The sequence below is a fragment of the Ictidomys tridecemlineatus genome, chromosome 2 (genome assembly GCF_052094955.1).
Source record: "Ictidomys tridecemlineatus isolate mIctTri1 chromosome 2, mIctTri1.hap1, whole genome shotgun sequence".
NCBI lineage: Eukaryota > Metazoa > Chordata > Mammalia > Rodentia > Sciuridae > Ictidomys > Ictidomys tridecemlineatus.
Genome location: NC_135478.1, coordinates 139,793,531 through 139,820,024, shown reverse-complemented (window position 1 = coordinate 139,820,024; position 26,494 = coordinate 139,793,531). Strand labels below are relative to the sequence as shown.

Sequence of the window (26,494 nt, the reverse complement as noted above, 5' to 3'; positions counted from 1 at the left end):
TCTGTCTTAGCATTTTGGAGAGGGGGACTCTCCTTCTAGCCTCACAGAAGAAGTTGCTATCTCATGTGGCATCCGTTGAATGGGCCACACTGTAGGAAACCACAGAGATTCTCTGGGAGCTGAGGGCCTTAATCTCACATGCGTAAGGAAATGAATTCTGCCAACACCCACAGGAGCTTGGAAGGGACCCTAAGTTCCTTCAAAATCCCAGAAAGAAACAACCTGGCAACATTTGATTGTGAGACTATGAACAGAGGACACAGCTAAACTATGCTGGATTCTTGGTCTAGTGATGAAATTAAATGGGCGAGGTTTCAAGCTGTTTTTTATGGGTTAAATTGGTACATAGCTATATCCTATATTCTTCTTGGTTTCATTGATTGGCATCCCCATGGACCACCCCTTCTCAGTAAAACAAAAAGAACTCCCTTAGTATCTATGGTCTTAGAAATCAGGGTGTATGTGTGTGTGTGTGTGTTTGTGTGTGTTTGTGTGTGCGCATGTGTGTGCTTTTGCCCACTTGTGTGAGGTGAGCATGCATCATAAAGAGATTGTTAATTACTCATTCCCTTAGTAAAATCCATTGACCCACAACCTTTGGAGGCCACTGCTCAGAAATAGGTGTATGCATTACTGCTTCCACAAACAAATGTCAGAAGAGCCAATAGTGTTTGTTCCCAGATCTGATCATACCAATTGTTATTGCAAATGGCATATTGTAAATGACATATTGTAAAAGACACAGTCAAATATTACATAAACAAAAAGTCCAAAAGATATTTTTTTCCCTCTGAGAACTGTGGGATTCTAAAAGAAACTGCTGCCAAGAGTTTGTGAGGGGAAAGGGGGAAAAAAAAACAACAAGGGAGAGTATAAAAAGAAAATAATAGAAATCTAGAAGAACATGGTTTCTGAGATTTTTTTCACATGTGTCTTTAAATATTATCTTTAGAGACCCAGATAGTGCACATTGGTTGCTTATGTAAAAAAGAAGCTATGAGGTTGTATAACTCATTCTGCAGACACCTGCTCAAAGAAAGGCCTGTCCTTACAATGCATTTGATGAATTAAGTGGAATATTTGAGATGTATGTGCAATCTTTTATTATGCTTTCCCACTTTAATTGACTTTTTCAGTTAATTGATTGTGTTAGATAAAAGGGTTCCTTCTGAAATTTAATTTTAACATTTTACCCCTGTCACAATATGATTGCATACAAGAAATTCTGTTTTTAAGAAAAGGAATGTTTTGAGTTCTCTGGCTGAAAGTATTTTAGGAAAAACTCTTAAGTCCTTGTCACAAAGCTAACTCTTGGATTCTGCTGTTTGTCACTGAGTGGCAGAAAGCTAAGCTGAAAAGTTAAATGATAGGTTTGACAACAGAATAGAGAAGTCATCTCCAGGCAGCTCTTGACATGTTTTCAAATGAATAACATAACAGGATTGAAGATATGTCATTGTTGACCTTGACAAAGAATTACTGGCAAGGGGAAATGAATTTATAATAGGCAAAAAATAAACAACTTCTATGAAAATTTCCTCCTTCCTTCTCTCCCTCCCTTCTTCCCAGTCTTCTTCCCTCTTTTTAACTAACTTATAACCTACATATATCTTTAGGTATAATAAGATCCCAGTCCATTTCTGATGGCCAGTACAGACACGTGCGATGACCATCTTCCAGGCACTAAAAGTCCAGACAACTGGTTTACCAGTGGGTTAGACTAATTGAAAATGGGACATGAATTTCACTTTCTCCTATGGATTTATATCAAGAAAGGGTTGTGATTGTTTCTAAGAGCTTTAAGAATCTGAACTTGGACACTGCCTGAAAGGGGAGCTGTAACATTTCTATTCTGTTCCTGTGCAGGCCTTTGGTGATAAAAGATATCTTTCTTCTGAGAAAGTCTTTAGAATCCTTCTCCAAGATCCTCAGATAGGAAGCTGTTAAGAAGTGGGAAGAGAGCATCATGGGATTGTCTTCTTTATGAGGACTCAAGACAGTGGCTTCTAGACAACAGAATTCCTTGGACTTCAGGCCCAAATATCTACCTCTCTTTTTTTCCGGTCCACTTTCAAGCATGTGCCTCCTCTACAAGCCCAAGGGGAGGTATCCACCCACAGCCTGCATCTCCCTTTCTAGACCATGCTCCCGATACCAGGTACTCAAAATTCCCTGTCCAAATGGCTGGAGAGTTGAGAGTTGACCCTCTCCCTGGGTCATCTCTAGGGTCAGCCATCATATCTGTGCTTCCTTGACCCAGAGGGGTGGCCGTTCATTGGGCAGTGGCCAAAGAGCTTGTGAATGTGGCTATATTCTGATACAGAATTCCAAGAAGCCCAGGATTTCTACAGTCCAACCTGGACTTCCAGGTCATTATGAAGATGTGTTTATCATGGCATTTGAATAGAACACACACACTTTATATAGCAGCTTATTAGCTTAATATATAACTTTCATGTATACTTTATTTTTATGTAAACGGTATATGGGTCTTCATTGCACTGTGTCCTGGACCCTGCATATAGTTGCATAGATAGTGAGAAATACTAACTAGCTCTAGAGAAGGACTGAAAGGAGCTAGGGTCCCAATATCCCCTTAAAGGGCAAACCACCAATGACCTATCTTCCTTCTAATAGACTACCTCACTAGGCTCCCCAACCTCCCAATAGTGTTACTGGTTGGGCCTTTGCAGCATATCTGAGATCCCAACTACAGCATATAGCAAATTCTGAACAAATAGTCGTTGCCTGTTCTCATTTTTAGTTGTCTTTATTTCCACAATGGTTACAGCTTTTCAGAGCTTCCTAATTCTCATACTTGACCCAAAAACTAAGAATGATTACTCAAGGGGCTGGGACTGTAGCTCAGTGGCAGAGCTGCTATATAAAGTGTGTATTTTCCATTCAAATGCCATGATAAATGCCAGTGCCTGTGAGACACTAGGTTCCATCCTCAGCCACATAAAAATGAAATAAAAGTACCTACTTCCCCTCTCTTTAAAAAAATAAAAAAGAATGGCTACTCAAAACATTATTTTCTTTAATATTCACTCAATACATTCAAATGGTATTTAAAGTCTTCTGAGGATTAAATGTATTGAATATATAGATGTTTATGTTGATTCTTTTAAAAATATTTTAATAAAACATTTAAAATATGTTTTAACATAAACAACGACTATCTCAGTCTAATGGTATGAATCTTACTTTACTACTATTAATTTGTAGAACTGTTTATAGAAATTCGGGTAGGAAGTCAATTCTTGAGGAAATCAATATTGTCAATCACTAACTTCTTCCAGGTGAATTTATAATTTAGCTGAAAGTGGTACAAGTGTATATGCAGTTTCCAACTTTGCCACCAGATGGTGACAAAATCTTTTTGAATTTTGGCCTCGCCGCTTTGTGTCCTCTCCATTGGTATTTGAGAGATTGAAAATACTGGTTACTTACATTCTTAATGGAATACAGGTCTTTTAAAACTACGAATTCAGCATTAGATGTAGTTAAAATGTGTACACAAGTGTATGACATTCTTTAGATGTCAAAGAATTAAGCAGCATGAAATGAACGGAGAACTATTCATCTCTTGTAACTAACCCTACCTTTTAATTTATACAACTCTCAAGTACCAGTTTCCACAAGTTAGTGCTTTCAAAAAATTCCATTTGCTTGCCATCTGCTGCATCGTGGACCCCAGCCATTTAATATTTCTACTTGCTGTGGAGCTGCACCCTTCATGGAGTAATTTGCTCATCCTCTGCGTGGGCAGTGTGCACCTAAGCGGGAGGCAAAGTGGAAGTCACTCACCCACTGTTTTCCTGGTGGAATGGAGCAGGGCTCATGCATACAGATTCCCTTGCTTCCTCCTCCTCGACTCTGCTCATTTGTTTCACGGTGTCTTCCAAATAAGAGCAGTTGTAGTTTTTCCTCCTTAAATTCTATATCCTTGAGACACAGGACTGTCTGGAGGGAGCAGAATGCTTTGCCTAGAAACTGCACTTCTTTGTTGGAAAATGACCTCCAACTCACTGATATCAGAGAATCCACTCAAAAGCAACCATATCAGTTCCCATAAACTTTTAACACAAATTGAAATCATGTACAGGATGTAGTGAACTGGGTAAAGGGAATTTATAAATCATCAATAAAACAAAGGTGGATTCACAATCCCTTAGCTGAACTTCTTGGCGTCAGATCATATAGGATAAATAAAAATTAAATCGCCTCATGTCAGGTGAGGTCAAGTTTTGTGTCCAAATTAGTCATGAAACAAATCTTTGGTTGTCAGAGCTGCTTGGATTTTAGGAATAAGGATAAGGTATTGTGGACCTGCACTAGGTGCTTTTCATGTATTGGTTCATTTCATCTACATAGAAGTCTTATATTAAATATAAGGATATGAGAATATGGGGAAACTGAGGGCTGGGGTTGTGGCTCAGTGGCAGAGTACTTGCCTAGCATGTGTGATGTACTGGGTTCGATTCTCACCACCATGTATAAATAAATAAAATAAAGGTCCATTAACAACTAAAAAATATTAAAAAAAAAATGTGGGGAACCTGAAGGTGAGAGTGGTTGAGTAACTTTTCTGAAGTCACACAGCAAGAGCCAACACTCTAACCATGGTCTGACTGTAAATAGCAAAATATTACATTGCTTCTAATACTTACTAAAAATACCAAATATTCTAAAATGCCTAAGAATACTTTGACTTCCTTGCCAAAATTTGGCTTTTTACCCTTATTATACACTAGTATTTATTTTCTTTGGGATCCATGTGAAAGAACATGATGGCATAGTGAACTCTTCCACCCAGATGGCTGGAGGTAAAGCCTCTGACCTGCACCTTCACAGAGTGGCCTGGCCTGCCTGGAGGAGAGGGCAGGGTTACAGCACTGGAAAGCAAAGAATCAGCACCCCAAGTGTGGGATTTTCCAGTGGTTGGAGAGTCCTGTTGTGCACTGATCAGCCTTGATGTTCTCTGCAATATAATCTCACATCTAATTAATGTCTCTTGATTCCTTTTGCAAATTGTTAAGGGATTTGATTCTTCTTCTTTGAATGGGGACAGCAGAAGTCACTTAGCTTCATAAAATTGTCAGAAGGCCAGGGAGGAACAGTTGGCTTTATAGTGCACATTTTCTCAGGATGGGAATGAATTGAAGTAGTTTTATTTTAAAGTCGTGCTTTCAAGGTAATTCATGAACTTAATGATCTCCCTTGTTTTTTCTTCTCTCTTGTATTTTTCCCTCTTCCAAATTATAATACTGTTTATAGTCTAAATTTTAGCAAGGTACAATTTTCTTCCCCAGATATTTTCTTCTTGTAATTAAATCAATAACTTAGTAAAAGCATAAGACATAAAACTCTTTTTATATGCCTGTAAAAATATTGCAGGCCACAATAAACCATGTAACATTTTAATGGATTCTCTCAGTGACCTTTTATAGACTTTTGAGATTTGTAGAAAAATGATACAACTATAGGATACATATATCAATATGTCATTTCTAACATGCTAACAAATGTCCCCCTGGATGAAATTTGTATGGAGGTGAACAGCAGACATGGGTATTCATGCATTCATACATCTAACTTCCCATTGTCCATAAAATTTGCATACAATGAAATACACAAATCATAGGTGTTCTGTTCTCTGAGTTTTGATAAGTGCACACATCTGTACAGCTCAAGTTATTATCATAATAGTACCATCACTCCAGAAAGTTCTTTCATGTTTCTTCCCAGTCAACTTCCCTCCTTGTTCGCTATAGTTTTCTGATTATTTTCAACACAGATCAGTTTTGCCTATTCTAGAATTTTACATATATATATACATATATAAACATGTATGAATATATATTTACTCAGTATAATTTTGAGACTGATTTATGTTGTTGGAAGTGTCTGTAGTTTGTTTTATGTTGCTGGGTAGAATTTCAATGCATTTATTCTTCAGTTGATGGACATCTGGATGGTTTCCAGCTTTCAGTTTTTATGAATGGAGCTGCAATGAATGTTCTCAGGCAAGTCATTTTGCAGAAATATGCTAATCAATACTTAGGAGTGAACTTGCTGGTCACAGGATAGAGTTATAAGTAGTTTTATAAGAAACTTTTCAGAAGTGCTTAAAGGAGGCTGGACTTGTAGGTCAGCAAAAAAAAAAAAAAAAAAAAAAAAAAGCAAAGAGGACTTTCCCAGCATGTGTGATAGATACCCTGGGTTTGATCCCCAGTACTGCTCCATGCCAAGTGCTTTACATGAGAGTTTCAGTTGCTTTACATCCTTGTCAGCACTTATTGTTGTCAATCTTTTCGTTTTTAGCCATTCTGGTAGGCTATAATATCTCCTTCAGATTTTATTTTCATTTATTTGCCTGATGACCAGGATGTTGAGCATATTTTCAAAACAAAGCTTATTATGTTATTTCATAACAAAGCTTATTTTCATTTCTATTGGCCATTCATGTAAATTTTTTTTAAAAATTTTGGTCATGTGTATGTTCAAATCTTTTGCTCATCAAAAAATATTATTGATTTGTAGGGTTCTTTTTTTAAGAAAGTATCTTCAGTTGTAGATAGACATAATAACTTTATTTATTTTATTTATTTATACTTATGTGGTACTGAGGATTGAACCCAGTGCATCACATGTGCTAATGGTCACCACTGAGCCACAACTCCAGCCCATTTCTAGGAATTAAGTATGATTTGTGAATATTTTTTCCCCATCTTTGGTGTTTTTAGATGAGCAAAAGTTCAAAATTTTGTCCAATTTAACAGAATGATGTTAATTGTGTCTAAAGTCTAACATCAGTTGTTTTCATTTTTGCATGTTGTATCTGTGTCTTATCTAGAAAGTTCTATTTACTCTCAAGTTGTGAAGGTATCTTCTTATGTTTTCTTCTGGGAACTTTTCATTTTTGAGTTTTTACATTTAGATCTTGGATTCATCTGAAATTAATTTCTATATATAATATAATATAGAAGTGGAAGTTCATTTATCCATAGTAACATCCCAATACCACTTAGTGAGATTTTTTTTCCTTTAAATTTCTTTGGCATCTTTGCAAAAGAAAGAAATAACTATAGGCAGGACACAGTGGCACACACCTGTAATCCTAGTGGCTCCGGAGGCTGAGGTAGGAGGATAGTGAGTTCAAAGCCAGTCTCAGCAAAGGCAAAGCACTAAGCATCTCAGTGAGAACCCTGTCTCTAATAAAATACAAAATAGGGTTGGGGATATGGCTCAGTGGTCAAGTGCCCCTGAGTTCAATCTCTAGTACCAAAAAAAAAAAAAAAAGGAAGAAATGACTATAAATGGAGGTTTGATTCCATACTCTCTGTCCTATTCTATTGAGTTATGTGTCTCTCCTGATGTCAATAACAATATCTTGATTGTTGTAGTTTTACAAAAATGTTTTAAGTTAGGTAGTAAAATACCTCTAGTTTTTCTTTTTCTTTTTCCCCTGAAGTTGCTTTGGCTACCCTAGGTTCCTTGATTCATTCTTTATTTTAGAATCATTTAAAAATCAATTTAAAAAGCCTCAGAGATGATATTTAGGATTGAAGTATAGATCAATTTTAGTAGAATTAACAATTTAATAATATTGAGTTTTCTAATTTATGAATATAATATGTACACATCTCTATTTAGGTATTGTGTTTGATATAGAGAACTTATAAGTTTTTTGGTAGCTTTGCTTCTAAGGATTTTGTGTTTTTGATATAATTTTAAGAAAAAAATTCACTTTCCAAATATCTGCTGTTGTTTGTTGTTCTATAAAAATTACAATTGAATTTTTGCGCAGAATGTAGTCTTCTCTTTATTAGAGAATTTGCTTTTTAAGAAATAACAGAAATTGCAAATATTTCGACAGCCATGTATAAAAATTTAGTCCCAAGATAATATTCTCGCATGAAGATTGACAAGAGTTAGAAAAAAAATTGCCAAAATTCAGAGGGTGGCCTCTCTTCCTGCCTCCCGTCCTCTCTTCCTCCCTTTCTTTCTTCCTTCTTTTTTGTTTACAAAGAACCAATGTGGAATTTTTAGCAAGTGAGTATATATCTCCAGTTACCAAATTGCCTTCAACTGGTTAACTTTTTTTAAAAAAAATAAGCATATATTTTTTCAGAGTAGTGTTAGATTCAGAGAAAAACTGAGTGGAAGATAGAGAGTTCCCCTATACCTTCACCCTCACCCCAACATACACAGCTGCCCCAGCTGTTGACGTTCCTTATGGGACTGGTACATTATTGGTTATAATCAATCAACTCACACTGACACATCATGATCACTCAAAGTTCAGATACTAAGTGTTTGATTTTATTCAGTTTGAATCTAATAGGCTGAGGTGCAGATTTTTGACATTGACATCCCTCATTTTTATGACATCACTCTTCTTGTATTATGGTTGTGTGTGTGTGTGTGTGTGTGTGTGTGTGTGTGTGTGTGTGTGGCACCTTCTGCATTTGTCCTACAGTCCTTGGATATGCTATTTCATGTTTTTTTTCTTTTTGTTTTTCAATTTTGGAAGTTTCAAAATTCCCTTTTCCTCAGCTGTGTGGTCTATTAAAGGGTCCATCAAAGGCATTCTTCCTTTTCATTAAGTGTTTTAATTTCTAGCATTTCTTTTTACTGTTTCTTAGAACACCCATCTCTCTGCTTACATTACCCCTCTGTTCTTGCATGTTCTCTCCTTTTTCCATTAGAGCCTGTGTCATAGTAATCATCACTGTTTTAAATTCCTAGATCAATAATACCAGTAATCTTGTCGTATCGACATGTGGTTGATGCTTGCTCTATCTCCTCAAACTGTTTTTTTGCCTTTTAGTATGCCTTGTAAACTTCTATTGAAAGTCAGACAAGATATACCTTATATTCTTTCTCTTGGAAATTTCTGCTCATGGGCTTCTGCTTTAGTAAGTTTAGTTTATCTGTGTCTGCCTCTCTTTTTCTGATTTTTAGACATTGGGTTTTCCCTTTGACCCCAATTCTCTGAAAGATCTAAGAAGAATTGTCGATTTTCAGCTTTTTATGTATTGTTGGAATAGAGAGTCAACATTTTAAAACAAGTTTGTTCTTTTTAGATATACATGACAGTAGAGTATATTTTAACATAAACACATGGAGTATAACTTATTCTAATTGAGATTCCATTCTTGTGGTTGTACATGAGTTTCATTGTGGTGTATTCATATATCAACATAGGAAAGGTATGTCCGATTCATTCCACTGCCTTTCAAATTCCCATCCCCCCTCTTTTCCCTTCATTCCTCTTGTCTAATCCAATGAACTTTTATTCTTTCCCTCCCACTCTTGTTGTGTGGAGTGTCAAGTTTTAAACTCCTTACATGCTTGATCAGAAAACAGACGTCTCAAACTGGGGATATAACTCGATTGGTAGAGTGCTTGCCTCACATGCATAAGGCCCTGGGTTCAATCCCCAACAACAACAACACACACACACACACACACACACACACACACACACAATTACCTTTATCTAATTACAAATGAGGCTGAGTTTATTTTCATATTTGTTTATATAAGGGATATTTGATATTTGATTCCATTTTCTGTGGACTCAGCCCATTTATACCCTCGGCCAATTAAAAAATTCAGTTGCTGGACTTGTGCTTGAGTTTCAAAAAACTCTGTATCATAGAGAATTTAGCTCTGTCTATGAGATGAGCTGCATTTTCCTCTATTTGCCATTTATCTTTTGACCCTGCTTAGGTATGTTTTTTGCTTTGCAAAACCTTTTACTTTTGAGAAGAAAATCTATCAATATTCATGGTTTCTGGGTTCTAAGTCAAATATGGATCTGTTTTAGAACAGTTTAGAAATGCATAATGACAAAGAATTATTATCATCCTCCTCCTCATTATTATTATTTTATATACCATTTTCCACAGCTACTTTTGTCCCCCAAGGGAGTAGCGTATGTTCTCTTCAGAGTAGATATTTTCACAGACTCTACTAACGAATCATTTAATGTAGAAAGATAGACCTCAGAGGAGCAAAGTAGAGAGAGGAGAAATAATTCGTTCTGCACAATGAAATAAGAATGTAACTTTCAAGGAGGACCTCGACTCGGGGCTCGAGAGAGTGAAGGCAGAGGAGGAGAAATGAGCTCTCAGATATTATTCATCAGCCTGATGAATTGTTCCTTTTGCAGAGACACATATACCATCCCAAAGCTTTCTCTTATCCTTGTTTTTAACTGCTGTGCCTTGCTGAATCAAAATAGCTGAATTGCAAACAACGTCAATGTTATTTCCTTTAAGGATTAACTCATCTTTCTGGGTTTGAGATACTGAGCAAGCAACCTGACCTCACTTGAACCCTGCAGATGTTTTTTTTCCACCCAGGAAATTTCAAATTTCAATGAGAGATCCAGTCACCTGAATAACGACATTAATGGGAGGTGCACATACCCACCCAGTCCTCGACTTTTAACAGAGCTCCAGAGTGACACCCTTGGTTGTATTCGGCACATGGCCACACATGTGGGCAGTAACCGGTTCCTTCCTATTATCCCATCATTTGTTAACCCAGAGCCTCTTCTTTTTCTTTTTAAGGGTAGTAAGTTTTGCACTGACATAGTTGAATTCCCTCTGCAGGGTTCTTCTAGGGGTCCTGCACAACTGTGTATCCTATTCATGTGATGCTGATATTTTCTGGAACATTGATGGTCTGATTTCTGAGAATGGTCTTCATTCTTGTAGCAGATATGGCTAAAAAGCACACTCCCTTCTTCAGGAAGGTGGGATAGACTGGAGGCTAGGAGCCAGATGGCTTAGTTTCAAATTCCTGATTCATCACTTATGAGACCAGTCGTCTTATTTTATTGCTCCCAGATCCCATTTCCCTATCTGTAAAAGTAGAGCATTGTGGCAGACCAGCTGTAGACAGTGGTTGTGAGATAATACATGCCCTGCACTTGCCACTTAGCCCTCCGGAAGCACTAGCTTACAGTGCTGGGAGACCAGTATCCTTGCTCCTATTTAAAAAAGGATATAACCAAAGTGTAGAGGCTTAAGGTCTCCAAAACCTGTGACTTCCTGAATTCCCACTGATTGTGTTTTTATGTGTCAGCCAGCTCCAGGAAGTTATAGGACAGTTTTATTCTTTTCATGAAACTTGGATGAGCCTGGAGCCTCTACTTATTCCTCAAAAGCCTTCTGCTCCCCTGGCAGCCTCACTGGATGTCCTGACTTCACCTGATATTTACAGAGCTACAATGTAGAATTCACTGTAAAAATATTAACACCTCAGGGCCTTCTTGAGCCTATGCAAAGTGTACATCTCAGAGGGCAGAGTCCTGAGGTGAAACTGCAAGTCCCCAGGGTCTACAGGGTCCTGGAGCCAGACAGATGGTGGAAGCCCTTGATGTGTCCTCTTGCCTATCTGCTGAGGTTTATTGACCGGAGCTTTGTGAACCTGGGAGTTACATTAGCAGGGCTCTGAAGCTGAAAGGGCTCCTGCAAATGCTCCAAGTAATTAATTAAAAACAAAGCAGCCAGCCCGAAGCACAATGCCCGAAGAAATCTTTAGCAAGCCTCATTGTGTGCGCTTTATTTCTCCGCTGCATTTCCATCCATCCAAGAGCTTCAGAAGTGTAATCCTCCTTAACGACAGATTCATGATGATGAGGCCATTATTTTTTGATATGGCGGTTTTAAGAAGTGACCCAGAAAACAGGCTTTAAAAGCAACCTCTCTCCACCCCCTTTTACTGCAAGCAAAGGACCAGATTAAAAGAACCCTAGCTTGTATGAATATTTATACTGAAACCTCTGCCAAATCAGATTAGGGAAGTTCATCCCGGCGGGCAAACAAGGATTCTGTACTCAGATTTAATGAGAAACGGACATGTTAATAGCATATTGATGCGTCCGTCCATTCATCAGGAAATCCATACTACAGTGAACATGTGCTGTGTGTCTGGGAGGGGCTGCCTTTGTGTTTTACTTCTACCAGGGAAGCTATTGTCACCAGGAAGAAAGTTCCAAACACATTCTGCTTACACCAAAGAAGAGGAGAGAGTTGGGCACTCTACTCTGAATATGCCTGGGAAATTCCTCTCTTGACAAGGCCAGGAAGTGCATTAGACAGAGGCTAATTCCCTGAGGCAGCGTCTTCCAGGCTGATGGGATAGATCGAGAGGCTGCAGGGTGCTAATAGGTATCAGGCCAGGAAAGAGCTCCGGGTCAGAATGTTGGCAAAGGGATGAGCTGTGCAGGCTTCTTGACCGCAGGCCATCTATCCTGTGACCTCCCAGGAAGCTAAAGCATGCAATGCTTTTAAACTTCCTAGACCGTTAAGTTCTTTGTCTAAAGGCACCACAACCTTCTAGCACCCTGCACCCTGTTGGTGGGCCGGGAAAACTTGGGAGTCCCTTCTCAGAATAACATTCTATTTGTTTGTGATTCTTTTTAATCAGTGCATTATACTACACATAATAGTGGGATTCATTGTTACATAGACATACATGCACACAACATATTTGATCAGTTTCATTAGAATAACATTTGAAAATGTGAACAATAAAATAATAGGATTATAAAAGAAAACAACTCCATTCAAATCAAATATCAAAATATTCTTAAAAACTTTGAAATATTTAAAAAGGGGGTACACATTTAAAAAATGTGCTTATTTTTGTATGTTTTAAATAACAAGATCCAGTGGTGGCTTTTTTTTTTTTTTTTGGTACCAAGGATTGAACCCAGAGGCCCTTTACTGCTGAGCCATATTCTCAGCCTTTTTATTTTTTATTTTTGAGACAGGGTCTTGCTAAGTTGCTTAGGACCTTGCTAAACTGCTTAGGATGGCCATGAATTTGGGATCCTCCTGCCTTAGCCTTCCTAGTCACAGGTGTGTACCATATGCCCAGCTGGTGGCTCTTATAATTACAATGGTTCTAGAGTATTGATGACCATAATCTTGATATTTCAAGATATAGTGGCTCCTTGTTATTAGGAATTGTTTATTTGTGAATTTGTTGACTTGCTGCAATTAATCTGTAACTCCAACTTAATACTCATGGTGTTTGCAGTTATTCATGGCCATGCTGAGCAGTGAACACGCTGAGCTGCCTGACCTGCTTGTTCCCAGCTGAGGTCTTAGGTGAAGGTCCACCTGCTTGTTTCAGCCATGGCACTGTAAACATGTCCTTTTCATGCTATATTTAGTGCCACATTTTTATGCATTTTTGCATGTGCTTTCATTGTTTGAAAGGCCCCAACAAGCTGCTGGGTGTTCCTTGGTCAAGGCTGTTATGTTCCTTAAAGAGAAAAATACCTGTGAGAGAAGGTTCGTTGAGACATGAGTTAACGTGCTGTTGGCATTGAGTTCAATGTTAAGGAATCAACTCAATCTTAACTCAAGTGTCTTTAAACACAAACCGAACATACGACAGGTTATGCTTTGATCGGTTGACAGAATGTTGTGACTGAAGACTCAAGGGCTTCTGACCTGCCAGCAAAAATGTTGGCATTGCCCCTAAGAGCAGCGATTTAGTATTTGCTGACCCAGCAATAAGGACAACATCACAGAACATGACTACCTGAAAATAATAGTGAAAAAGACAGCTACTAATTCAGCTGTGTTTTTTTGTCCACATTCATGTTGAAAGGAGATGCTAAATTTTAGCTTGAATATCGTGGAGACAAGTTTTTTTTTCCTGTTCAAGTTTACAGACATTCTTAATTCTGGGGGTCTCTGTGGTCCTCTGTTAAGAATATCTTACCTATGGGGCTGGGTTGTGGCTCAGCGGTAGAGCGCTCCCCTAGCATGTGCAAGGCACTGGGTTCGATCCTTAACACCACATAAAAATAAATAAATAAAGGTATTGGGTCCAAATACAACTGAAAAATAAATATTAAAAAAAGAATACCTTAACTATGGGATAAAATCAGTGAGAGTATAGATTGGGGAAGTCCTTATGGATTCCTGGGGGACTTAGGACCTGCTACATGTGTATCTGTACAAGTCTCACACAAAGACTTTCAGCTAATCTGCATTTGCTGTGGGGTTTAAAAACCTTTTGTTATATGACTTGACCCCCAAATGAAAAATGCTTAGGAATGGGTGGAAATAAAGGTACTTGGAAATTATTCATGTAGAAAATGATAAACTCCATTTCAATGGGGAAGGAAAGACAGATTTTTTTTGATAACAGAAGAAACCTAAATTATCTTAGAGTTTTGGAGTATCTAGATGAAGACCCACAGAAAACCCACATCCTTCCACCAGGGGTGCCTGAAGAGAAGGCAGCATCTCAATGCACTGCTTTTCTTTTTCACCCTTCTTACCACGAGGAACATGATCCAATGGGTCTAATTCAAATGTGTCAAAAAAGAGACCAATTATATTTATATGTCAAAGAGTAATACTATATGATCTGGACAGCAGGTCCATTCATTCGTTCAGCACTATTCTTGAGCACCTGTAGTGGGCTAGGCATTGATGCAGAGGGCATGCATGGACACAGGAGTGCATGTGACTGGCAGGTTCCTATTTCAGCTTTGGTTTAAGTTCTGGCGATTCTCATTCCCAGGAATGGGGCATAGTGGAGAGAGGGGTGCAGGCCACCCAGGAAAGCCCTTCAGGTGCCTCTCAGCATTCACCCACTATGATTCGAAAAACTCAAGGACAGCAGTTCCAGGGGCACCAATATAGAAATATGGAACAGAAGCTGTTCCTCCACAATTAGCCTATAAATTCTGGGCACCTAGAAGTTATAAGAATTACTCAGCAGATCTACAGATTCAGAACACTCCCAAACCATGGAGAAAGATGGTCAAATCTCAATGGAGGAACATGTCTGGGTTGGTCAGGAGAATAGAAAGTGGAAACAGAACTACGTAGATGGGCCCCTCTCAAGGCTCCTGACCCAGGTGAGAGGGTCTAACTTCAGCCTCCGGTTCTCCTGGTGACTACGTTGGTATTTATTTTTTATCTGAATTGAGTACTTATTTTATGCACTATTGTTGTTTTCTCAAAAAGAGAGGTGGTTCACCCCTTTTTTTCCCTTGATTACTTGGTGCTATGCTCCAGGAGTAGGGTCAGGGTTTAGGACTCAGGCATCTTTGTCCTCCTCCATGAGCCTGCTCAGAGATGGCACTGGTGGCTATAGTTTGGATGCTGAATGTCTCCCAAAGGTCATGTGTTCAAGGCGTGCTATTCAGGGTGGTGCTCTTTGGAGGTCTGAAACCTTTGAGAAATGTGGCCTTAGTAGGAAGCATTTAAGTTGTTGAGAGTGCTTGGGACCTGGCACCCTTCCTCTTTTCCTTTTTTGCTCCCTGGCTGTGTGATGAGTGATTTTGCTTTGCCGTTTCCTCCTGCCATGCCGTGTGGCCTCGTCACAGGCCCAAAGCAATGGGGACATCCCATCATGGACTGGAGTCTTCAAAATTATGGCTAGAGTTCTTAACTAAAGGAATATAGTTTTGAGTGCAGCATTCTCTGGGTTTATTGAGACTGAATGATTAATATTTCAGATTAAAAAACAATAACTAAATATTAGGGTACTTTGGTGTTTAAAAATAACCTGAGATGCTGAAATAACAGAGTATGTTATGATTACCAAGATCCTACAAGAGGACACATCCCTCAGGAGGTGGATATATGAGATTTCCACAGCCCAACACTTCTACGTCTCTTACTCTCCAATTCATTCCCCTTGTTTTTATTTTCTGCTTAAAATAGAAACCTCCTGACAATGTGCTGTTGCCCTTTGTTGACTTGCCTCCAGGGGACATGTGCTGGTTATGCTAAATCAAGAGTGCTGCTCATGTGACAGAAATGAATGGATGCACATTTTAAGCCTGCTAGCCCCCCAAATTGAAGCTGACATACCACCTGGCATATTAACCTTGTGAGTGGAGGTGGATCTACCGCAAGTCTAATTAAGTCTTAGAGTGTCTCCCAAAGCTGGGAAAAGCCCCAGAAATGTGTCCACGTGGTCTTATGCTTTGTGAAAATTGCAAAAGAGAGATATTTTAAACACAATTGCTTTTTGTGTCATCTTTTCTTATAAGTGGCCATGGAAATTTTGGGGATTCTTCCTTTACTTTAGCCAATCAGAAGTTGAAATGGAGATTCATGTAGATTGGTTTTATATGTTAGTCCCATTTTCATCACTGTAACAAAATACACTTAAAGGGAAAGAAGGTTTATTTTAGCTCATAGTTTCAAAGGTTTCAGCTCATGATTAGTTGGCCCAGTTGCTTTGGGCATACGGTAGCATAGTATATCATGGTGGGAGTATGTGGCAGAGGAGGTCTGTTCTCTTGGCAGCAGGGAAAGCAAGAGGAGAGAGGGAGAAAGGAACTGGGGTCCCAACATCCCCATTCAAGGCCACACCCTCAATTACCTAACCACTACCATTAAGCCCTCCCCCCCACAAAAAGATTGCACTGTGTACCAATAGTGCCACAGACTGGGAACAATCCTTTAAAACATGGGCCTTTGAGAGACATTCAAGATCCAAATGGTGGCAGTTTAGGTTAATATTTGTGTATTTGCAGGTGTTTCTCTGTATAGTTAGGCTATTGCTAGTTAATGTCCACCAGTGTCATAACAAAGACCAACAGTCATATTGCAATTAGAAATATGTGGCTCATGGAGGACAAATGAGATGAGAGATGAATAGAACCAGAAGCCAGTCAGTGGCAATGGCTTCCCATCATCAGATGTGCACGGTGAACAGGAGGTGTTTTGCACTGGTGCTCAGCACTCACAGTTAAGAATATATTCAATGATTGGGCTGGAGATGTGGCTCAAGCGGTAGTGCGCTCTCCTGGCATGTGCGGGGTGCTGAGTTCGATCCTCAGCACCACATAAAAATAAAAAATAAAGATGTTGTGTCCACCGAAAACTAAAGAAATAAATATTAAAAAAATTCTCTCTCTCTCTCTCTTAAAAAAATATATTCAGTGATAAATCATCTGTATCATCTGGAGTCAGCAATTGGTATTCACGGGTTCCACACCTGCAATTCAACTAATCACAGATTTGACCATTGGCAGATTGTTACTGTATACTTAGGCCTATGATGATTGTTGTCCATAATGAACATACACAGACATTTTTCTTGTCATTATTAAATAATACAGCCTAACCACTATTTACATGATATTTGCATTGTATTAGGTGTTATAAGTAATCTAGAGATTAAAGTATACAGAAGGATGAGTATATGCAATTCTCTTTGAGGGCATGCTCCCAGTCACCTAAAACTCATTAGTTCCCACTTCTTAAAGTTTCCACCGCTTCCCAATAGTGCCAAGCTAAGGACAAAGCCTTTAACCTGTGGACATTTAGGATCCAAAATATAGCACTTATAATATCTAATGAAATGTAAATGTTATGCAATAGTTTCTGTAGTGTATTATCCAGGGAACAATGACAGGGAAACAATCTGTATATATTTAGTACAGTTACAACTTTTTTCAAATATCCTCAGTTGAATGAATTCACATGTGCAGAACCTGCGGTCTGGAGGGCCAACCATACTAGAAATGGAGAGAGAGTCTTTCACAGCTTACATTCAAAGGAAACCTGACAGAGGTCTTCCTACTGTGCAACACTCCTGAAGATTTATACAACTTTGCCAATAATTATTCGTGTCACTGAAAGAAACTCTTTTAGGGGCTGGTGTTGTGGTAGAGCACTCGCCTAGCATGTGTGTGGCCCAGGGTTCGATCCTCAGCACCACATATAAATAAAAAAATAAATAAACATATTAAAAAAAGAAACTCTTTTAAAGTTTCAATAATAAGCTACAAATTTTAGTTTTTAATTCTTTCTATAGACAATGATGTCACAAAATCATTGTTATAAGGAAGAGACAATCAGATTATGCAGCTTTAGAATGCAGGGGAAGCTTTAGAATGAGGCTCAGTGGTAACAGCCCTTGCCTAGCATGCAGGAAGCCCTGGGTTCTATTTCCAGCAAAAACTTCTAAAGAAAAGATGTTTGTCATTTTCATGGACTTTGTGGGACTTATGATACTTGTTGACTTTTAATAGTTCTTAATTTGCTCTGATATCTTTTTTTCTTCTAAATAAGTATTCAAGTTTATGCCTAATTTTGTATTTATGGTTTTGTGTGCTGTTTTTATTTTTTATTTTTTTGGGGTACCAGGGATTGAACTCAGGGGCACTCAGCCACTGAACCACATTCCCAGCCTTACTTTGTATTTTATTTAGAGACAAGGTCTCACTGAGTTGCCTAGTGTCTTGCTTTTGCTGAGGCTGCCTTTGAACTCGAGATCTTCCTACCTCAGCCTCCTGAGTCACTAATCTCAGTCATGTGCCACCAGGCCCAGGTTGCATACTGTTTTTAAAGAGGGCCCATGACAGTTGAATGTCTTGCTTGTGCAAGCCCTTGGCAGCCATCCAATAGCCTTTCTAGGAGAAATCTCAGCTTTCTGGGCCATCTTTAAGTCACCAACAGGGGCAGGGCCAATCCCTGACACACCAAGACCATGTGCAAATTGCTGAACATCACTGGGTGGTTTAGGTTTTAAGAAGACCCCTTTTTAGAATGACCAACTGTTGTAGGGCACAGAATACTCCCAGGCTGGAAATCATCCTCAAACTGCTTTATTAAGGGTTATTTCAGGGAAAGCTGAAGGGGAATTGACCCTGGAAGAACATGGCACCACAACAGTATTCAGCTCTTCTCTTGAGGAAAGAATTTTGCAAAGATGCTGCTGCAGAGGATACTTTGGCCTGTGACATGGGGACCCCTGAACACGCTGCTGATGAGTTGATCCAAGTTTCTGCCTCCCTGTGATCCTCAGGTGTGTATGCCTGAGACACTCAGTGCCCACCTTGGTCTCCAAACACCTGCTCAATCTGGGAATTGAATGGATTCTCCTTTCCCAGGACCTGGGGCCACTGGAGCTGCACTTTCTTCCAGAAATTCTCTGCCAGCAGGAACGAAGCCACCTGCAAGAAATAACCCAAAGGAGGAGGAAAGGGGAAATTATAAAAGGGAAATAATTGACTAGCAAGATTTACTTTATTCTTTCTGTGATTGGCAGACCCTAGAACAAACAAAGTGGGTGTGAACACAGTTCTTCTCCAGTTGAATCTCCAAATGAGAACACGGTCTGAATCACTCACCTTGATTTTAGTTTTGTGAGATCCTAAGGAGAGGACCCCATTAAGCTATAACATACAGAAATGGCAAGATAATAAGTGTGTATTGTTTAAATTGCTGAAGAAATTTGTTATTTGATACTAGATGATAAATACACATTCTCAGAAATCACTTATGCATTTGTCTGTGGACAGTTAACATTTGCTGCAGGCCTGAGGCTTGGGTTTGGAGATGACCATTCCTCCCCTCCAGGAACTCCTAGCCTAGGGAGGGGACCAGGAATACAAAAATGACACCACCAAACCCCTAGGGAGGGCTGTGATGATGAGGTGCACACCAGAGGGGAAGGGTATCAACCCTGTCTAGTGGGAAAGGGGCAGGAGGGGGCCATAAGCTGCTGTGGGGAAACAGTGAGCATGGAGGAGGATGTAGCCTGTGGGAGGGAGATTCGTGTCATGGGACTGTGAGTGCCTGAGGTGAGGCTGGGCAGGGCACCTGGGAGGGGTAGGATCCTGGAGGAGGCTGTGCGTTAGGCAGTCAGGCTGGAGGGCCAGAGCAGGGCTTTCTTGCTTAATGCCTAATGGGCTGAGCTCTTGATCTCCTATGTGACCCTTATTCTCTCTGATTCTGTTGCTGCGTCTCAAGTTTTCCTTTATTCACATTTGAGCAGAATCCTGTGTTGGTTGTCTAGTACTCTGGCTTGTCATCGGCATCTCTTGGAAGAGGAGACTTTTTCTCTGCAGATGGCAAATGAGGCCTAGCCAGGCCTTTGAGCCCCAGATGGCTCCATCTCCACAGTGAATTTTTAAGGTTGAATCATAAGAGGAATGTGATTGCTGAAGGCCTTAGGGGGAGGTGTCTGACTTTATTCAAAAGCACAGGGTCATTTCCCTACAAGGGAGTTTACAGTTCACCATTTTGATAGGCAGTGCTGTGTGACATTGAGCAGCTCGCTTGTACTCTTTGGGCCCCAGATCTCTCATTTCCACGGTGAATGAGCTGGAGTCATTGATCTAAAGTCCTTCCTGGGTCTAAATTGTGTGTAACATTTTAGTAGGTGTTAGAAAAACTAGAACTGATTTAGTCATGGCATTAAGTATCCTCAGCATTTTGATGTGTTCCAGAGTCTTCTGAGGTAGACCTAAAATTTCATCTAATCAAACACATAATTATCTAACACCCTGTAGTCCCTCCACATATCAGCACACACCATACATGCTACACACACCACATACATGCACAGCACACACTGGCCCACCCACATGGCATACTCCTATAACATCTGCAAATGTACACTGTCAACATACACTGTCACATACACACCAAGCAGAGTGCGCACACACTCTCTCTCTCACACACACACACACACACCACATACACATTCACAACACCCCCCACAGCACATCAAATCCTCCCCTCCCCCATGCACTACACACACACACACACACACACACACACACACACACACACACACATATTTTGTACTTAAAGCAAGAGGGAGTCAAAAGTTGCCTGTCAAGCTGAGCGTTCTTCGGGAAGGGTCAGATCATCTCCCATACAAAACAATCAGTGTCTTTGAAGACAGAGGCCTGGTCTTGTGTCTGTTTTCCCTGCCATTTTTCAATGAAGGAGGCTGCCGCCAGGTCTGTGGAAAATTAGCAGATCTTCTGCTTTTTTTGTTGTTGTTTGTTTTTGGTTTTTTTTTTTTTTTTTGGTTTTGGCTTTCAACTTGACACACCTAGGCTATCTTTCTAACAAGTCTAACATCCCAAGCCACCTGTGGGCACTTATTTCATCTCTGTTCGTAAGGGTGGAGACGGGGGGGGGGGGGGGGGGGCACGGGGAGAGTAAGAAGAGGAAAATGAAAGAGCTCATTTGAGCATGTGGCAACTGTTTGGTTTGAAAGCAATTAGATGACTGTCACTCTAAGAGATTACAATATTTATGAGTGTGTGTTGCTAAAATATTGTATCTCAAATGAGAATTGTTCGTGATGAAGAGACCCGCTATAATTGTTCCTTCATCCCTTCGTGTGACTTGTATTTGCTGAGCACCCCTGGGGCTTCTCACGTGAGCAATCTGCTGTCACACTCCCATGGTCCACCACACAGGAGAGGCCCAGCTGTCCTTCTCTCCTTTTCTTCCAGATCAGCCCTTCTTGAACACAGGTATTCTTTTGTGCTTCTCTATTCAGTTAAAAAAAGGTAAAACAATATCTATTCATTCTGGGAAAAATGAAGGAGGAAATTCAGCAAAAAGAGAAAACACAGAACAAAAGCTATCTGTAATTAAAATAGAGGTAGCTTCTCTAGCATTGGGTGGAGAAGCCTTTCTGATTTTATATCCAAGACACACACACACACACACACACACACACACACTGAACCCCTCTGAGAATATCATTTTAAAATCTGCGCACATGTGCAGTAAGGGGATCTCTTCTCCGTGAATAGTTCCATGAGTGCTGACAGATGCGCACAGTTGTATAACTGCCCTACAATCTTATTTGCTTTGCTATTACCAACGTTATCTGTGTTGGTGTATATCCTCAAAAAGATGGATCTGCTTCATTGTTTTTATTTGATGCGTGGTGTTCCAGCAGGTGGATGCAAGCTCATTTATTTTACAGGTGGAAGATTTTTTTCCACACATGTCCATAGCATTTGTCCTGAGGCCAGAGGACAGAGACACCTGCTTCTGCCTGCTCACACAGCATTTCAGCACGGGAGGGACTCCTAGGCTGCCTGGCTTGTTCGCTTACCCTGCTGCACATATGTGTGGAGTACAATCTAGTCCAGCAGAATGCCAGGGAGTAGGGGTTGGGGCGGTTCTAGTTACATGAGTTCTTCTGGCAAAGGAGTTAGGCCCTTCTGTGTTTCTTCCTTGACAGTTGAAAACCTTTCAGGGTCCAATTTCTTGCTTTCTTGCATATAAACATGTCCAGTTCATAACATGATAAAGCCAGAAGCAGTTTCTGAGTTGATCAAGTCAGCCTCTTGTAATAGAACCTGATGTTTTATTTAATTGCTTGGTGAGTTGGAATTGTGCCAAGCTATTCTTCTATTGGTCTGTGACCACTGCTGAGAATTTGATAGGAGATGGGTGGAGTCTATACTGACTCTAGGATGCACTTAAGTTGGATTTCTTAAATGAAATCTTCTCTGATACAAGAATTTGCCTTGTGGTCCCCTTTGTTTGGTCATTTAATGGTGATGATGATGATGATGATGATTTGCACTAGGAATCGAACCCAAGGACACTTTAACACTGAGCTACATCCCCAGCCCTCTTCTGTCTCCTTTCCCCCTCCTTCCTTTCCTCCCTCTCTCTTTCTCTGTTTCCTTCTTTCTTTCTCTCTCTTTCTTTCTACAGGGTACCAGGGATTGAGCTCAGGGGCACTCAACCACTGAGTCACATTCCCAGCTCCATTTTGTATTTTATTTAGAGACAGGGTCTCACTGAATTGTTTAGCACCTTGGTGTTGCTGAGTCTGGCTTTGAACTCCTGATCCTCCTGCCTCAGCTGAGCTGCTAGGATAACAGGCATGTGCCACCGCTACCAGCCACTCTTTTCATTTTTTAATTTGAAATAGGTCTTGCTAAGTTGCTGAGGGTTTCACTAAGTTGCTGAGGCTGGCCTCACACTTGCTATCCTCCTGCCTCTCAGCCTCCTGAGTCACTGGGATTACAGGTGTGTCCTACTGCAGTTGGCTAGATTTTTTTTAAAAAAACACAATCAGCCTAAAGATCTTGCAAGTTGTTTTTACTTTGATTTTTTAAAAAAATATTAATGTGGAGAGACACAATATCTTTATTTATTTATATATGGTGCTGAGGATTGAACCCAGTGCCTCATGCGTGCTAGGTAAGTGCTCTACCACTGAGCCACAACCCCAGTCCCTGTCACTTTGCTTTTTTTTTTTTTAATCCTTCCAGAACAAACTTTTCAATAGTTGCTTTTTCTTTTCACTGGGATTACAGCAGAGTTAGCATTATATTTCCTAGTCTAACATCTACATGATGTCACTATTTTCCAACGCTTCATATCTTTGGTATTGAGGGTAAACCTTTCATCACTGAGCATGTTTCCTGGGCTCTCCCATGAGCTCACTGGAGAGATCTGAAGGGGACATAGGGAACATGCATTTTAAAGTTCCTCACCCTCACCCAGGCTCAGTACTGTTTGAGCACTACTTCTTACAAGACTCATAATGTATTTCTGGGTACTAAATTTTAAGTTCTGTGATGTGAACATTGGTGGCTTTTATTCAATTTAGTATGTTTGTCCAGTTGATGGGCCCATTTGGCCATGGAGACTGAGAAATATAGGAATAATTGAATATTCTGCAGTAGCTCAGGCTTCCTCAGGCACCTCTGCCTGAGTGAGGCTAGAACAGAGTCCCTGGGTAATAAGGACACTGTTTCATGAACTCAGTCGGCTCCCTGTTATTGCAGAACCTCGGCCACAGGGCCAGGTGGCTGCTTTATCCTGGCACCACTGCCATTTCTATCTGGTGGGGCCCCTCCTCCAGGGACACCATGTCTGACGTGGCGTGGTACCTCTATGGGGCGTCACCTGCACACCTGCCCGCTACCATTCTGAAGCCAAAACCATGTGGTGGTCATTGGTCCCCTTGGAACACTTTGCTACTCTTTAAAAGTCTCATAGAAGGAGCAACAAAGCAGGACAACTTAACACCATGTTGGTTTATGTAAGATTTTTGTGGAATGTTTTTATTCACAGCCTCTGATCTCCCAGGAATGGGGAGAAGAGTGGAGGATCATGAGGTGGTGAGGTTTCTTAATCGGGTCCTTGTCAACAGCTGCCATACACTTCAGAATCTTTCCTGTCTTCTGATGAACAATTTCAAATTAAGGCACATTTCTTGAATCAACTATATTCTACTTATGAGGAGTGCTTTTTTGGGAGGTTTTCCAGTCCTCTAAGAAAACACACTGATGTCAGGAACACCCCACAAGTTCATGAGACACACCAGGATAGGGCAGTGTCCCAGCAGCTATCAGAGTTGGCTAGGATGTAGGGAGGAGGTCCTCCTCACTCTCGCCTCAGAAGCTAATTACTTTTTTTTTTTTTTTTTTTGGCTACTAAAATAGAACTCCTTAGTGAAAAAAATCATAAAAAAAATCTTAAATAAGAATGAGCTTTCTGTAATCTTTTAAAAAAGAAAATGCAAGATTACACAGATTTCACCAAAAAACTTAAAATGGCTTTTGATACCTTTTAAGTTGAACTCCTGCTAAATTTAACTCTGGGCTTCTACCAGACCAAAGGTATAAAATCTGCTCTGAATGTATTTCTCCCACAGGAAGCACGCTCCAGGGCTATCTTGAGAAGACTGCTTTTAAACACCTGCGGGAAGCCCTAACCACAGGAAGGCAGAGCTGTCTTCCTCTGCCCTTCTCATTTTCACAGGAGCACAGTCTATTGGACTTGGTTATGTTTGGTCCTGATTGATTTTAAATCCGCAAACTGAAAACGGAAAACACGACAGTGGTGTAAGATGTATCTAAACATTAACATTCAAGGAAAAGTATCAGTTCCCTATCAGCTCAATCCCCCTTGTGCTGACTTGGTGGGGTCATCACCAAACGATGGTTGCAAGTTGGTACATAAAACAAATTAAATAGACATGGTCCCTGCTCTGTGGTTCCCTGGCTCAGATTCCCTCTTGCCCTGTACCATTGCCAGTGCTCTTTCTTCTTCATCTTTACTTTTATTATTTTTTTAGGAGCTCCATAAGTCTTCCCAGGACCCTTGTTTCCCAGGGGCTTACAAGTCGAAATGAATAGAAATCTGGAGGCTGTTAACCTCTTTGAAACAAATCCATTGATTATATGTGCTATGTCTGTCTCCAGTAGCGTGCAGGGTTCAGGGCTGAACAGGGAGGAGGGAATTGATTCATGGAAACTTCCTTGCTTGCAGTAGGAGTTTGAAGAGGATGGTTTGAGCTGCTGTCATCGTGATGAGAGGAGAGGAGGTTGTTTTTGCAGGGAGCGTGGCTTGGTCGAAGCTTCCAAGGCAGGAGGTGTCAGGGATGTTGACAGGTGATCCCCGAGGTGCCAGGGTAACAGAGTTTGATCTATGTCTGTGGCTCTTTTAACACTTTCTGTTTCCTGTTATCTGATTTAAGGCCTGGAGGTCTTTTGAGTGACTCTTCAGATGCTTAACTTTATTTACAGAGACTGAAAAAAGTAGATGCTTAGACAGGTAGAATCCTGCAGCTTTCATAGACAACAAATCTGGGTCTTGGGTTTTTGGAATTTTGTTTCTTTGCTTAGACAAAAATTTCTTTCCTTTTTTTCCCCAGTCCCCTGATCTGATCACACCAAAGTATTCTTCACTCGGCTACTATGGGTATCTTTTAAGAACATAGGTCTGTTTTTTGCTTAAAACTTGCAGTGGCTCCCCATTTCCTGCAGGAGCAAGACCAAGCCCCGTGCTGACTTTACAGGGTCTGGCTCCTGATTTCTTCCCTCTCAGACCCACTCTCCTACTCCGTGTCCAGACTGTACAAAGGCACTTTGGATTCCTCCATGGTCCCAGGGTTTCTTTCATATTCAGGTCTGTGCCCACACAGTTTCCTCTGCTCAAAATACTTTTGCAGCCCACGCCCATCTCTTCCCTTTGCTCTCGTCACCTCCTCTGGACAACCTTTTCTAACACCTTTTCCTGTTTCCATGCTGCTCCCGAGGCATGCTGGGTTTGCACGCTTGGAGGCATTCACCACGTTATATTTGTCTGTTTGCTCATTGTTCGCCTACTTTATACTCCAATCTCAAATCACAGGGGCTTCTTGTTTACTTGTGAATTCTCGCTGTGCTTTGACACCTGGGAAGGCATGTGCTAAATATTTTTGGATGGAAAGTTGCCAATCTGGACTTTTCAGCTCACTATAGAGCATGATAAACCGACAGGTTTGGGCCTGGCCATCTGTGCCTGCCCACTTAACTGTGGCTGTACCTCCACAGCCCATTTTACCACTGGATACCAGGATGCAAACAAGTCTTGCAGGAATACATGAGATTATGACATACAAGCAGCTTCAGCCTTGACTTTTTGAACAGCCAGGTATAGCAAAGCTGTTTGAGCACAAGCTAGACCCGCAGTTTGACAGACCTTGAACCCAATATTATTTTAAGAGTCAGGGACAGATTGATCATTTGATAGTTGAGACAAATATGCCCCAGGGACAAAGTATAGCTGTCTTTGACAGTTTCTTTTTTCTGTTTGTTCCTAATTGACACCCTACCTATCTTTTCATATGTTCACTCTCTATAGAATCCAAATTCTCTTGTGTGCAGAGAATAATGAGAACTGCTGTCTGGAGCAGGTGTAGTGGTGACGTGCCTGTG

The 26,494-nt window shown here is 40.4% G+C and overlaps 1 protein-coding gene and 1 pseudogene across 1 annotated transcript in view; both read right to left on the bottom strand.

The window, feature by feature from the left end:
- Window positions 1-10,148: 10,148 nt before the first annotated feature.
- LOC101978447 (large ribosomal subunit protein uL6 pseudogene) lies at window positions 10,149-10,725 on the bottom strand (annotated as a pseudogene).
- A 7,878-nt stretch (window positions 10,726-18,603) lies between these two features.
- The window catches only part of Aoah (acyloxyacyl hydrolase), a 202,798-nt gene continuing 194,907 nt past the window's right edge, over window positions 18,604-26,494 (bottom strand). Inside the window, exon 21 of the mRNA XM_005319198.5 lies at window positions 18,604-18,967. Coding sequence (XP_005319255.2) covers window positions 18,839-18,967 — 129 coding nt within the window. The 3' untranslated portion in view covers window positions 18,604-18,838. The remainder of the gene's footprint in view (window positions 18,968-26,494) is intronic.